We start from the raw sequence: 13273 nt of genomic DNA on the forward strand, positions 1-13273 counted from the left end.
AGATATGGGGGCAGAATTCTTGCGGATTTGGTGCGCTTTGTAATGCCCTCGTCGTTTTGTCGTTTGCTCTGGACCGGCAACCCAACTTACGCGATAAAGTTAACGAGTTTGGAGTTACAAGTGTGACTGCAAGGAAAGAAATAGAGTAAATTGTGTTTATGACGTACCCTATAAGGCAATTGAAAGGTACGATATATGATATAATGTGTACGTTATAATCGAGTGTACGTTATAACTGTGTACGTTAAAGGGTTGTACGTTATATTCTAGTTTTACTAGTTTTAAGTCTTCACTTATATATTTATTCAATGACGTTCCTTTGTGTAAGTAAACTTCCATTTCTAACTTGGTAAAACAAGCAGTGAACCGTCACATTTTTTTAAATATTTCAAGGTAATGTGCTTACTTTTCGTCCATTGAGGTACCAGGTTACGTTTCCAGCTGGATAAGATGGAGGTGTGGTACAGTTGCCCTTAAGTGTAGAACCCATCTCTAGCAGTTCCTTGGCTATTGACAGAACTGGATCGTCTACGGGAACATCTGCAACAGAGTATTTATTTTAGTTAACCAAAATATTCCGAATATTTTTCTGAAAAGTACGTTAGTTTTATAAAAAAGTAGGCTACATTTGTTAACTATTTCTATTTAACCGCGTCTACTCCATTTAAGAATACAATGAAGCTAGATATGCCTCACCCCTCCCCCACAATCAGGACATTCTTTAGAAACCAAAAGGCTCCGCTCCTTTGAAACATCCTCATTTATTAATATTGCAAGCGCCCCTCGTCAGAAAACTGCATTACGCCGCGATTCACGCGAACAACTCTAAAATTACTCGGCGTGAGAGAGTAATTCTCTGTCGTTGCCGGTACCAAGGCGAGAACTCTTTTGCTCTTCATTTAATTTCTGACAAAAGCCGGAGAAAAGCGGGTGCATAATGAACTGGGATCAGCTTTATCTGTTCTTTGTTCGGGGGCCGACTTCACGTCGCAGCGTTACAATACGTTCGACAGGCTGAAAAAACGGCCGGACGACGGGGAAATATGTCTGGATTGCAAGTTAAAATTGGAAAGGGTTCGGCAGGAGACAGGGCAATAGATATCTGTGTAAAAAAACGTAATTTTCTTACATTAACTACGCTTTCTTTCTTTCAAGTATGTTATATGTGGGATTCGGCTATAACGTATTCCTCGGGACATGAAAGTCGGTACGTTATGCTGAAACAAATGATGTCACGTTATAACAAAGTGCATGTTCAATATATGTACGTTATACGAAAAAATATTAACGTTGGTATAACAGTGTACGTTAAATACGTATACGTTTATACAGGATTTGGACTTCCACTATTTCATGCATAATGTGCTTATCGAAACAATTCAAGTTAGTACGTTACATTAGATGTACATTTTGTCCCAGTGTACGTTATTTGCGTTTACGTTATATATATAAGCTTTAATATATAGATTTGTGTAACGTGCTTAGAATAGTAAATTGATTAAACTAAGTCTACGTTATATCCAAATTTTACTGCCAACAAAAAAATTTTGGTTCCACTTCAGGGAAAATAAAAATCGTATGATCCAGTGTACGTTATATGCCTGTACGTTATATGTGAGATTTGATGTATAGTAAATTTTGTTTTAGCGAACTTTTAAAGAAATTAACATTAGTTTAAGAGTGTGCACGTTAAATGCATATACGTACGTTATATGGAAAAATATAAATGGACACGTTATATCAACACATTGTACGTTAAATGCCTTTACGTTATATGCGAGCCTTGATGTATAGTAAATTTTATTTTAGCGAACTTTTAAATAAATTAACATTAGTGCAAGAGTGTCCACGTTAAACGCATATACGTACGTTATATGTCTGATACGAAATACGGTGATAATTATTTCTAAAATTTCGTATTTACCAAAATAAAAAAATATCGTTCTACTTGGAGGAATCCAGTTCTTGAGACCCCAAAATCTGTTGAAAATCTAGCGAGTCACGTTCGGACATAATAAATTTCTGGCATTTCTGGAATCACACAGTACATTTATATTGCTAATGAAATCATGAATTATTTAGCAGCTAAGAAGGTCGTGCCTCCATTGTCGCCCTTTTCTCGAAGAAAGTCCCGAGGATTACCCTAATTGTTATTTATTGCTCAGATTTTTTTCCTTTGTTGAAACACGGTTGCTCGGTTTCTGGTTGGGTTAGGGAATAATTTAAAAAAATCGCCGTTAGAGGCGAAGCTTCTTTATGCCCCAAATTCCTTTTAATAGCACAAAATCATAAAAGTAATATTGGGGTATTGGTAAACATTCCTTGCTGCTATTTTAATACAAAAAACGTCATTGAAGCTCCCTAAAAGGCCCTGCCGAAGGTAAATATTTGAAGATGGAAAATTAATTTGTCGTAATTTTTTTTAAATCCGTCTTTAAGTAACTTTTATGTCGTTTCTGAGGCTATCGTTAAAAATAACTATGGTTACTCATAGATACTATAAATAAAAACTAAATCTAGAAATATCTACAATACATAGTTTTTAGATGTAAAGCATGAGGGTCGACACTTTTAACTCTGTAGGTGCCGTCTCAAGCCACAAAAATATCCCACTCCTGATTCCGGCGAAGAATCACGTCAAAATATTATCCCAGACTTTTCCGCTTGAGTAAACAAAGTCCCAGGACAGAATAAATTAAGTTTCTAATAACTACAACTGGAAAGTTGAACGGGACACAGTAGAATAATATGCCGTCAGTTGTAGTAGGAGAGGATTCGTCGTTTTGTTCCGATGTCGGGGCGTTTTTAAAAACTTTTATTCCTCTTCCGAGGACGTCGTAACGCTGAAATAACGAAGGAAACTTTTTATTTGCCGTATTGAAACTATATGTTGACTCGAGAACTGTAAACATTTTTGAGTTGTGGAATCGTGGAGTTTTGACGCAATTGGAGAGGGCTCTTCGGTGATGGAGCGGCGGAAAGTGGGGCTTTTTTGAAAAGGAAAACTCAAATATTGTACTGAACGTACACACACAGAGAAATAACTGATTTATGTAAACACCTCGATAATAATAGAAAACTTCTGCACTTAAATTTAATATGAGTTATATAAAACTATGATGCGAATGTGTAATAGTGACGACTTTTACTTCTGGTACATCTTTCTGTACATCAATTTTACTTTTGTAAAATGTTCAAAAACATTGTTTCAAAGAATAAAACTGAACACTTACTAGTTCAGTGCAAATAATTGCTTATATTTAAAAAATATATTTATCTGAAAATCCTCATTTCTGATCTGTTTATTTCTACAGAAAGATGTCGTTAATGCGTCCTTGAAAACGCTATAAAATATAGAAGAGGCGGTCTATAAATATAGGAAAAGGGTCGGAAGGAACACATAAATTCTTGTATTTTTTGGAAATATCTTCTATGGTTTGCTCGTCCCAAAACTTCCCGTTATTCAACTGTTGCTTCTGGCTGTGTTTATTTATTTTTTATTTATCTTTATTAGAAAATAACTGAAATTCTGGAGGATATCCCTTTCAGAAAATGGAGACCCCTTAGTTTTCTTCAAACTTGTCACTTGTGCTGACTTTGACCTTAAGTTTAAAGGTCATCATTTAATATGATTATTTGATTGCAGATCATAAGTTGTAAGTTTTAAAATACTGTATTCTGTAATTTAAGTGATAGATAGAACACTGTTGATATGTTACATTACAGAAATATTTAATTATGGTGTCAGGTTAGTAATTTCATATTTTAGTCTTGTTTCCACTGTTCTTTTTAGTTTTCATGTAACCCTATTAAGTCTCAGAACTATAACGTAGTCTGGACTGAGAAATTTAGCAGTTGCTAGACTAAGCTCGATAAAATACCAGAAGTTGTAAATTCAGCCAATATATTTTGTTTGTATCAAAAATACATAGACGTATAACCAAGACGTTTATGACGACGTGTTAATAAAGGCTGCGACTGAAAGCAAACTAAAAAGCTGATTAATAAAGTTCAAACAGATTCCCAAGGCTGACGTTCGTACACAGCCACCGCTGTTTCCGCCCAGTTCACGACAAGGAGCTTCGCTGGTGGCTTTCGAAATTTACGAGCAAATTTTAACGTCTCCGTGAACCACGTCCTGGTTGGTCTGTGGAGTGATCCTCGATCTTTTTGGTTGGTAGAGTTGCAAAGTATAGTAAGGGATTGTTTTTGTTGTTGTAAAGCCTCTAAAAGCGTTTGGCAAGTTCTCAAATCGCCTGGTGCGGTACTACGAAACATTTTTAAAAAATGAGAAACGGTCCCATATCGTAAATAAATAAAAGCGATAAATAAACGCTCGACTATCCTTTTCCAGCCCCGCAGCCTGTTCGGGAATATTGAAAGAAAGCCACTACGGCGGCGCTGATAACAAATGGAGGCGCATCCATCCTGACAGGCTGATGCCTACGGACAGGTTACCCATATCTCGCCGACTCCCGGCTGAGGCTATTACTCATGGGGGTTATGGGACATGGATGTGTCGGAGCTGTGCCTGTCTTATCAAATTGTACTTCCGCACGGAACTAATATATAGAAGTAGGAAAATTAACTTCGCCGTATCAAATAATAAAATGAATGATGATATATATGACGCGGATCAAGACAGGCGGCGTTCGGTTGGGAGTCGAGGCGGAAAATGGATCTTCTTGCCCGACAGGACGAAGCCGGGTATCGATCTCGGGAAGAATCACGGCTCAGAATTAATGGTTCCGAGGAACAACCGCTTGAAATCGAAACGATAAGGAATAATTAAAAATTATGAAATACCTGACTTTTCGTTCGATTTCCAGCTGAAATGAAATTGGAAAGCTTAGCGATGTTACAGATTTTCATCAAAGTGGCGCAACTTTTTTATCCCCTGGCAATTACCTCTCTCCGAAATCAGCGATTTGATACGAACCAACTAACAAAGCATATGGCACATTTAAAACAGACAAATACTGACTGTTGGCTATTTCATTTTTGTTACTTAAACTGTCAGCAACATAACTTTCTGCAATTGTGGCTGATTTCCACCCACCATGACTCTTGATTGCTAATACATCAACTCCTGTATTAGTCTGTAACGTTGCCGATGTTCTTCGGAATGAATGGCCTGTATATGTTTCAGGATGTTCTAGTTTCAAAAACAGTGCAATCTTATTAGGAATCGTGGAAAGGGTATTTTTGCCGACTGGTTGGTGGTAACATCCACCTGCTTGATAGGGCATAAAAAAGCGTGAAATTTCAGTTTTAATTTCCAATCTAATCTTGATATGTTTCTTGAGAATTTCTAGGAACAGAACCCAGATGAGAAGTAATTGTAAACGTACGTGACATACCATTTTTAGAATCCGAAATTGTAACTACAATAATGTCATCGAAATTTTTTAAATTGACGTTGTCCAAAGTAAGTTTGCATAACATATCAGAACTACATACTTCTGCAATTCCTGTGACCGTCACTACCTTCGTTAGCAAATATGTATTATCAGGTGCCTGAACGAGAAAATCGTTGACTTATTCTCTTGTAAAAATGTTTGACTTTTTAGGTGTATAGCCGTCATTCTTACGTTTCAAAAATGCTCTCAGCTTGGGGTATTTTGATATATCCACGTTCTCAAAAAATAAAACCTAATCTTTATTTCATGAACCATGACGAACTGTGGGAGCAGATAAAATGTTATACACCACGCAGCAGTTAATTATAATTTACCAGTCTCGGACTCTATTGCCAGCCGTCGCTCCGCTCGGGCGCAAAATCATCCCCGACTGATAAATAACACTTACCTCCTTTATGACCCATTTACACAAGGCCAGTTGTGAAGACATTCCACTAAGCCAATCCAACATTGGCATCGTGTAAATGAGACAATCCTGTAAATGGAATGTCTCCAGCCATTGTCCCAAGCCACTCCACTAATTAGAACGGTTTCTAATTTTAGGAGCCAATAGCGTCCCCCACCACTCAAGAAGTGGATTGGCTTGTGTAATGGCATTTGTGAGAACGTACGTTCCTAACCAAGCCTAGCCTAGCCCTAGCCTATCCATTCTACACAACCGTATATACTAGACCACATAGATTATACAAAGATACTAGCCTGGCGGATGACGGACTGGCCTACGTGTAAACTTCAATTGAATTTTTATTGGATTGTCCTCAACTTTGTCATTGGATTGGCTTAATGGAATGTCTTCACAACTGGCCTCGTCTAAATGGGCCATTATGGTGTAAATAACTGTTCCGATGAACTGCGGTCGCAGATCCATCCGAGCGGAGTTATAAAAATTATCCCCGTCAAGTTAAAAAATGATCCTCTCAATATCAATTTCGTGCGAATGCTCTCCGCGAACCGATGAGCCCTTTCAGGACTAAAATTACCCTGACCACATTTACCGTCGATTTTTCAGGACCGCTGACAGGCCAGATGGCCAATAACACTGATTAATTTGCAAATCATCATCAAAGTATCCGACCCAAATCCCGTGTAACATATCTCGATAAGGCAGATGACGGATGAATGGCAAAACAGACAGCGCCCCCTTCAAAGGAAAATAAACTACCTCCCGACTGAAGCGGCTCACTTAATAACTGTCGGTTTAAAAACACGCTCTATGCAATACGCCGAGTTCGCAATTGATTTGAAGTGGCCCCACTCCGATGTGCAAATTATGGTAACAATTTCAGCTTTTCAGTTCGCTAGTTTCGGCAATTGTTAGAAGTTGGTGCTCATAAACCAGAAATTTTAGACTGGAGGAATCCTACCAAACGACCAGGTGTAACGCCAGACCTAAGGCCGTCACACAAAATTTTATTTAAATTTTTTGTATCCCCACAGTAAGCCCATACTATCGAATTTGAGACACCCTGCACAAAACGCACAGAATAACGTGCATATTTTCACAGCTTTTTCACGAATTGTAAGAACAAAGAACAAAATCAAAAACAGAATTAACAACTTCTTAATATTTAGTTTAGCCCGGTCAAAATAAACATTTCAAATTACGAAAATTCCGACAGAGCTAAATTTATTAGAAATAAAATGTCAAAAGTCCCCATCGATCCCATGTGTGCTAAAAATGTTATTCGGGGTCAAAGGTCAAAATTTGAGGATTTTTTGAATTTTTTTCTTCTCTTAAAATTATCTACAAAAATGGTCTTTTCACATTTTTTTGAGAATCACCATTACTGAGATATCGCGATTCTAATAGTTGAAGGAGTCACGTTCTTAATGATATGCACAGATTTCCACACCACCTATGAGGTAGTGTACTTTGACGAGTTTTTTTAACGTGGTTTCCCCGGTAGGTCTACTCCACGAACTGTTATGGCGGGATTTTCAGGGACAATACTCTTTGAACTGTATGATGATTATTGATATTGATATTGGTTATTGGCTTTAACTGTAGTTCTGATTTCTTTTGATATTCTAATCTGATTCATACTCTTCAAAGTCGACTTCAACAGCCATGTCTTCTTCGATTTCTTCTTCTTCCTCTTCTTCTTGCTGGATGTTCACAAATTGTTCAAATAAAGATTAATCAGCTGTCTCTTCATCGAAATCACATGAATCTTTGTCTGTTGTATTCAATTGGACATTTGAGCAAGACTGGCTTTGGCAATTAGTACACGCTGGAGAACACAGTAACCCTACTCGTCTACAGCCACATTTAGCACTACAACCTTTTTTGCAATTGCAAAAAATAGTGTTTAGGAGTTTTTAAAGAGCAGGTGAAAGTAAAGTTTGAATCAGTTCCAAAGTATTATCTGTTAATTTTCAACCCCAGTCTTCTGGGTTCAGTTGATTGCCTAGCCATGTCTGAACTTGATAGTATACTCGATACAAGTGTTGATTAGCAGAAGCCGATGTTGGAGGAAGACAAGATAGTTGTACTTGTTTCTTGTTTCGTGTATTTTTTACAGAAGTTAAATATCTATATTTATCTATACAATCAATTTTTTTTGGAGCTCCTTAACAGCAAGGAGAAAGCGAATTCCTTTTGTGATTATTGTTTGAGGTGAAGAATCAATTTCTGCAATCAATCAAATCTTTTTTTCCAAATAATTTTAATACTGATGTTTTACCCCTTCTGAACATTGCTGATGTAGTATCGCAGCCGGTTATCACATGTAAAAATAAGATATGGTTTTGGCATTTTGGATAAGCAGATAAACTTTTTGAAGAGTATATTTCTGTTCGCTGTTGAGCCTTTCCAGGTTTTAAAAAGTATATAATTTTATCAATTGGAGTCCTTGCAGTGAGTAGTATTAATACGTCAACATCTTCACCAACTACAATAGTTGTATAGCACACATGGGATCAGTGGGGACTTTTGACACTTTATTTCTAATGGTGTACGCAAGGTTTCCACCGAAATTCAGCTCTGTCGGAATTTTTGTTATTTGACCACTATTTTTATGACTAATTTAACCGGACTAGTTCTGTAATTTCTGAAGTGACTCAAATAAGGAACGATTTTTTCAAATATTCACAGCTTTTTTGTGAAGTTGCAAGTCCCAAATGAAGCTTCCGGATAAAACTTATTCCGTTCTTGAATTTATAGAAGCATATTTCTGTTATTTCTTTATTAAGATGGTTCTAGTGATTCCTGAAGTATTGTTCCCTTCTGCGTTTGTTCCTGTTCTCCGCACCTGTCAAAACCGAACACAGTTCTGTAAAAATACGAACTACCCATCTTCGTATTTGCTCTAATTTTCCCCTCTCCCTCGCCTACCCGGAACGAGCCCGTTGCCTCGGGCTCTCATCGATGCCGAAGTGTGCCGATATTAAAATATTCCCGTACAACGCAAAATTAATTCCGATATGTTTAAGGGCGGCAAACATGTAGAGTCGGCCCCCCGTGCCCGATGTTTGACCAGGCGTAAAGGCAGGATAATATGGCTTTACAAACACAGCCGGACCTCAAAGCAAACGCCAAGGAAACCGCACGTCCGAGCCCAGCAGCCGACGGTTACGGCGGAATTTTCGACCGAATATCAGACCGTCATATTTATTCGGCCTTAGATCGGCTGGAGAGGGACGGGCGCCGGTTTCTAATTGGTGTACACAGCTCGGGGGCTAGACGGTCGCTGGGGAACGGTGTGGGCAAGGTGCAAAAGCAGTTTTCGTCGGTGTAAATTAACGATTAGGGTAAAATCGTAAGCCGCGGGTGGTTTCTACATCATAGTACACGAAATTCATCCAAAAGATTTGTGTGTAGTAATTCCTTTTATAGTATGTCAGAGAAAAATGTGTTAACCAAGTGCTTGACGTCAACAAAATACGTCAACTTATCTCAATTTACCTCATCCAGAAACTTATCTTCTTCCGCCACTCTGTTAGCCGACGCAGGGGCCGATATTACCACCATTAAACGACCTGAGGGATCGCGTTTTAGTACGGTAGCGCAGACATATACAGAAGATGCTATACAAAATAAAATTTCAATCGCATAATACATTGTTACCATCTTCCGCAGAGCTAACGGAACTTGCCAATAATACAACGAGCGCGGTAAACTTAAACAATTACAGCAGCAGCCTCATTGAACACCCAGAACTAAAAGCTGCGATAACTGACAGCACTGGATCTGGCATAAATTTAACTCACTTTCAATTTACATGTAGTGCAAAATAAATTGTGATCGTCCTGTTTATAATAGTTACTGTCTATGCGTTTTTAAAGGTCAAAGGTAGCCTTCATACAAATATGGCCCCCACCCTACTCCTCTGAAGACGACTGTGAAAACCTCAGCAAAAGAAGTTATAAAAACGCCGCGATTGCGAAGAAACGACGTAAGCCCGAGAGAGAATTAAAATATGCTAACATCCGCAAGAATGATCCGACCCTTCTAATGAGGTTAAGCTCTGCTTAATGACCGCCGGAATAGCCGTTAATGGGAAGAGACTTTTCATAGCGGGGGGAAAGCTGGACGACTTGATTTACTCCATATGTTCCGTTCCGGCGTTTTTCCCGCTGCCGATAGTGGCAGTGTTATATGCCACAATTTCCATCTAGTAATCCGGGGCACTGCAGCCTTCCAGTCAATCTACGGCATCGCGCGGCTTACCAGTGGCGCCTCTGTAAGCGAAAAAGGGGGCGTAGATTCCGATTGTTGGTAGCTTGAATTTTTTAGTGTCTAATAAAGACAACGAGGTATAATGTTTGAGATAAAATTACAAATATTATCTGCGTGACAAACTGTACAGGGTGATTTTGCGTCATGGTCTTTTATACAATTACTTTCTCTAAGTATCTCTCTTGTGAACGAAGTTGTGGCGGCTCTGTACACATTTTAAGTGAAACATACTGTATACTTTGTACATGAAATGAGTCTGTTTATACTTTTTACTCTCGTTCGAAGTTGAAACAATCGACGCGATCACGGGAAACTTTCGCAATTTCTCCAGTGCCGCGCCGGTGGCCTTTTTTTTTCCGTCCAATTCCCCCGAAGCTCCGTAAGAGCGGCGCGCGATCGCATCTTCATAAATCACCTTATTCTAACCGTGGTAATTTGGCGCGCGCCTGTGTCATGGCCCAGAAAGCTTTTAGTCGCTGGCGTAGCGCCGAAACCCCTGCCATTTTTCTATTTTCAATTTCGTCCCGACCCCCTAATCCCGCGTACGAAACGTAGCATAAAAAACAATGCGATAGAGGTTCATCCTAGGTACGTGACGGGCTATCCGTCAGGCGAGTCCCTCTGATTAGTCGGTTTGGTCGACGGGCGGCGGGATTCCGGCGGATTTAACGGAATGACGGGGCGGGCCAGCGGCGTGACTCGCTACAGGGAACAACTGAAAAAAACAGGAGTAAAAGGATAGGATACACTTGATGACGTGTTCGGACAAAATCTCATGCTTTGTCACATATTTAATGAAACACACTGTGTACAGTGCCTGGAAGGCATACTTTGTTTAAAGACCTCTCGAACTAGGTCTATCTTAGCCCCTTAAGACAATATCTGGCAACTTTTTATTTGGACACACTCAACGACATGTTTAGACAAATCGATCTGAGGAACTTTCCATCACATATTTAATGAAACATTGTGTCCAGTGGCTGGAAGACATAATTTGTCGAACTACTTCTATCTTGGCCCATTAGACAATATCTGCTAACGCTCTTTCTTATTTGGACACACTCGATGACATGTTTAGACAAGTCGATCTGAGGAACTTTCCTTCGCATATTTAATGAAACACTGTGTCCAGTGACTGGAAGACATAATTTGTCGAACTACGTCTAAGCCCATTAGACAATATCTGCTAACGCTCTTTCTTATTTGGACACACTCGATGACATGTTTAGACAAGTCTATCTCAGAAACTTTTCATCAAGCTGCGTCACATTCTCGTATGTAACAAAACACACTGTGTACAACCTGGACGATGTAATTATTCGAAAAATTCCTCGAACCACGTCCATCTTAGCCCTTTAGACAATATCAAGTACAGCTCTTACCAAGCGTGCCCTTCGAAGCTCGAGATACATCTGGAATTAGACTAATTAGCCCCTTATCCTCTTATAATCCTCCGGAGACTACGCAAATATATCAAGCAGTCCGCAACTGGGTCCCGCGTAACTATCTGTAGGTTCGCATAACCGCCGCTTCAACCATCGCGTCGCGGCTACGTTCGCTGAAATAATAAACAACTTTCAGCGGATGTATTTGTTTACGTTTTAATGGGCAACAGCTATGCCTTTCAGGGTTTCGGAGTGGTAAGCGACTCAATTAGTCCCCACTCGGAATTAAAAAAGTTGCCGCGGAATTCGCGTTCGCGGATACATCATTACGACGCGACTTAATTAAAAATTCTTATTAGAGCCGGCGTTTCCATTTCGCTGTGTTTTAATGAACTATTTTGTTCAAAGCAGGCGGTTGGAGTTGTTGAGGTTGGGCACTTGGCATCAGCGCATCGCCCTTTTCCTCTTGGGAAAACATGTCTTTGATAAACCAGACAGGTTGTTATTTCGTTCTACATCCACACACTTTAGTGAAATCTATTTCACTAGTAACCACGACTTAGTAATGACAGTCACTAATGAATCACTACTGATTAAAACGACACACAGTAACAGCTGCTACCAGTAACAATTATTCCTGACTTAGTTCGTAAATTGTTACATTAGTGACAGTCAGGGAGTGTCATATATATCACTGACTGAACTTTTAAGATTTTAGATAATCAAAATGCCTCATATCACTAGATTGCTAGCGATAATGGTTAATATCTAGTGATAATCTAGTGATAGTGCACTATATGCTTATATGCCACTAAGTTACGAATTTTATTGTTGCTACACTGAAGGATAGTGTCTTCCTAAATAGTTCGTGTAGCGTTAGTTTTATTAAACGCCTCGAAACTGTCATTGCTGACAGTAATTAGTTGCTTCTAACTCACAAATCGTTAGTCGTCTGGCTTAAAGTATGCGCAACAACACGACGCTGTAAATAATAATCAAGGCGTCGGTGCTGTGGTTTCCGCTTTTTCCGCCATTTTTATTTCGCCGTCGCGCCGCCGTGCGCCAAGGAACTAATGTACCCTAATTAATTCCATAAAGTAATTTATACGAGGCGAAAGAGTGCAAAGGCGCAGAGAGGCCGCCGTCTTAAAAGACGCATTGCTAATGGAGTTAGTTAGGTTTTGTTTGAAGTGACAAATGCAGGGCGCTCATTCCCACCTGGCAACTGCAAACCGTCCGGGCACTGAGTGGTGGTCGACAGGGTCGGACTCGCCCTCGACACCGTCGGAAGTTTAGGTATTTCCTTACGGAATGTTTGTTGTTGATGAAATAAGTACGTTTCAGTGAGATTCAGTATATAACGTACACAGTAATAACAGATACATATCATACGGTCCCATAAACATATTTTGATTATATTATTGATTTCTAAAAGAGTAATGCACAGAAATGCCAATTTTAGCGAACGTTATATTTTCGTACGTTTTAACAGGACATGTAATTCATATAACGTACACGTTATAACGTACATGGTTATAATACTCTTAGTATGTGTATTTCTTGACAACCAAATAATATGTACGTTATACCATTTGCGTACGTTACAGATTGTACGTTATATGTATAGGCATTAATATTTGTTCATTATAAACCCTCATAAGAGGATTTTTTTAAAATATCAAACCCGCTAAAGTTTTGGAACGTTCGAGGGCATAAATTCCCTGCGCCGGTCCTGCGCCTCTCCTAGCGGAATTTATACTCTAAAAGCAGCTACTTCCTCTCTTTGCAGA

General features: G+C 39.2%; 1 protein-coding gene across 1 annotated transcript in view; it reads right to left on the reverse strand.

Annotated features, from left to right (window-relative positions):
• LOC108907343 overlaps positions 1–13273 on the reverse strand; it is a 138704-nt gene that overhangs the window by 24829 nt on the left and 100602 nt on the right. Inside the window, exon 4 of the mRNA XM_018711023.1 lies at positions 407–540. Within this exon, the coding sequence (XP_018566539.1) occupies positions 407–540 (134 nt within the window). The remainder of the gene's footprint in view (positions 1–406; positions 541–13273) is intronic.

This window comes from Anoplophora glabripennis, unplaced genomic scaffold (genome assembly GCF_000390285.2).
Source record: "Anoplophora glabripennis isolate ALB-LARVAE unplaced genomic scaffold, Agla_2.0 scaffold1, whole genome shotgun sequence".
Lineage (NCBI taxonomy): Eukaryota > Metazoa > Arthropoda > Insecta > Coleoptera > Cerambycidae > Anoplophora > Anoplophora glabripennis.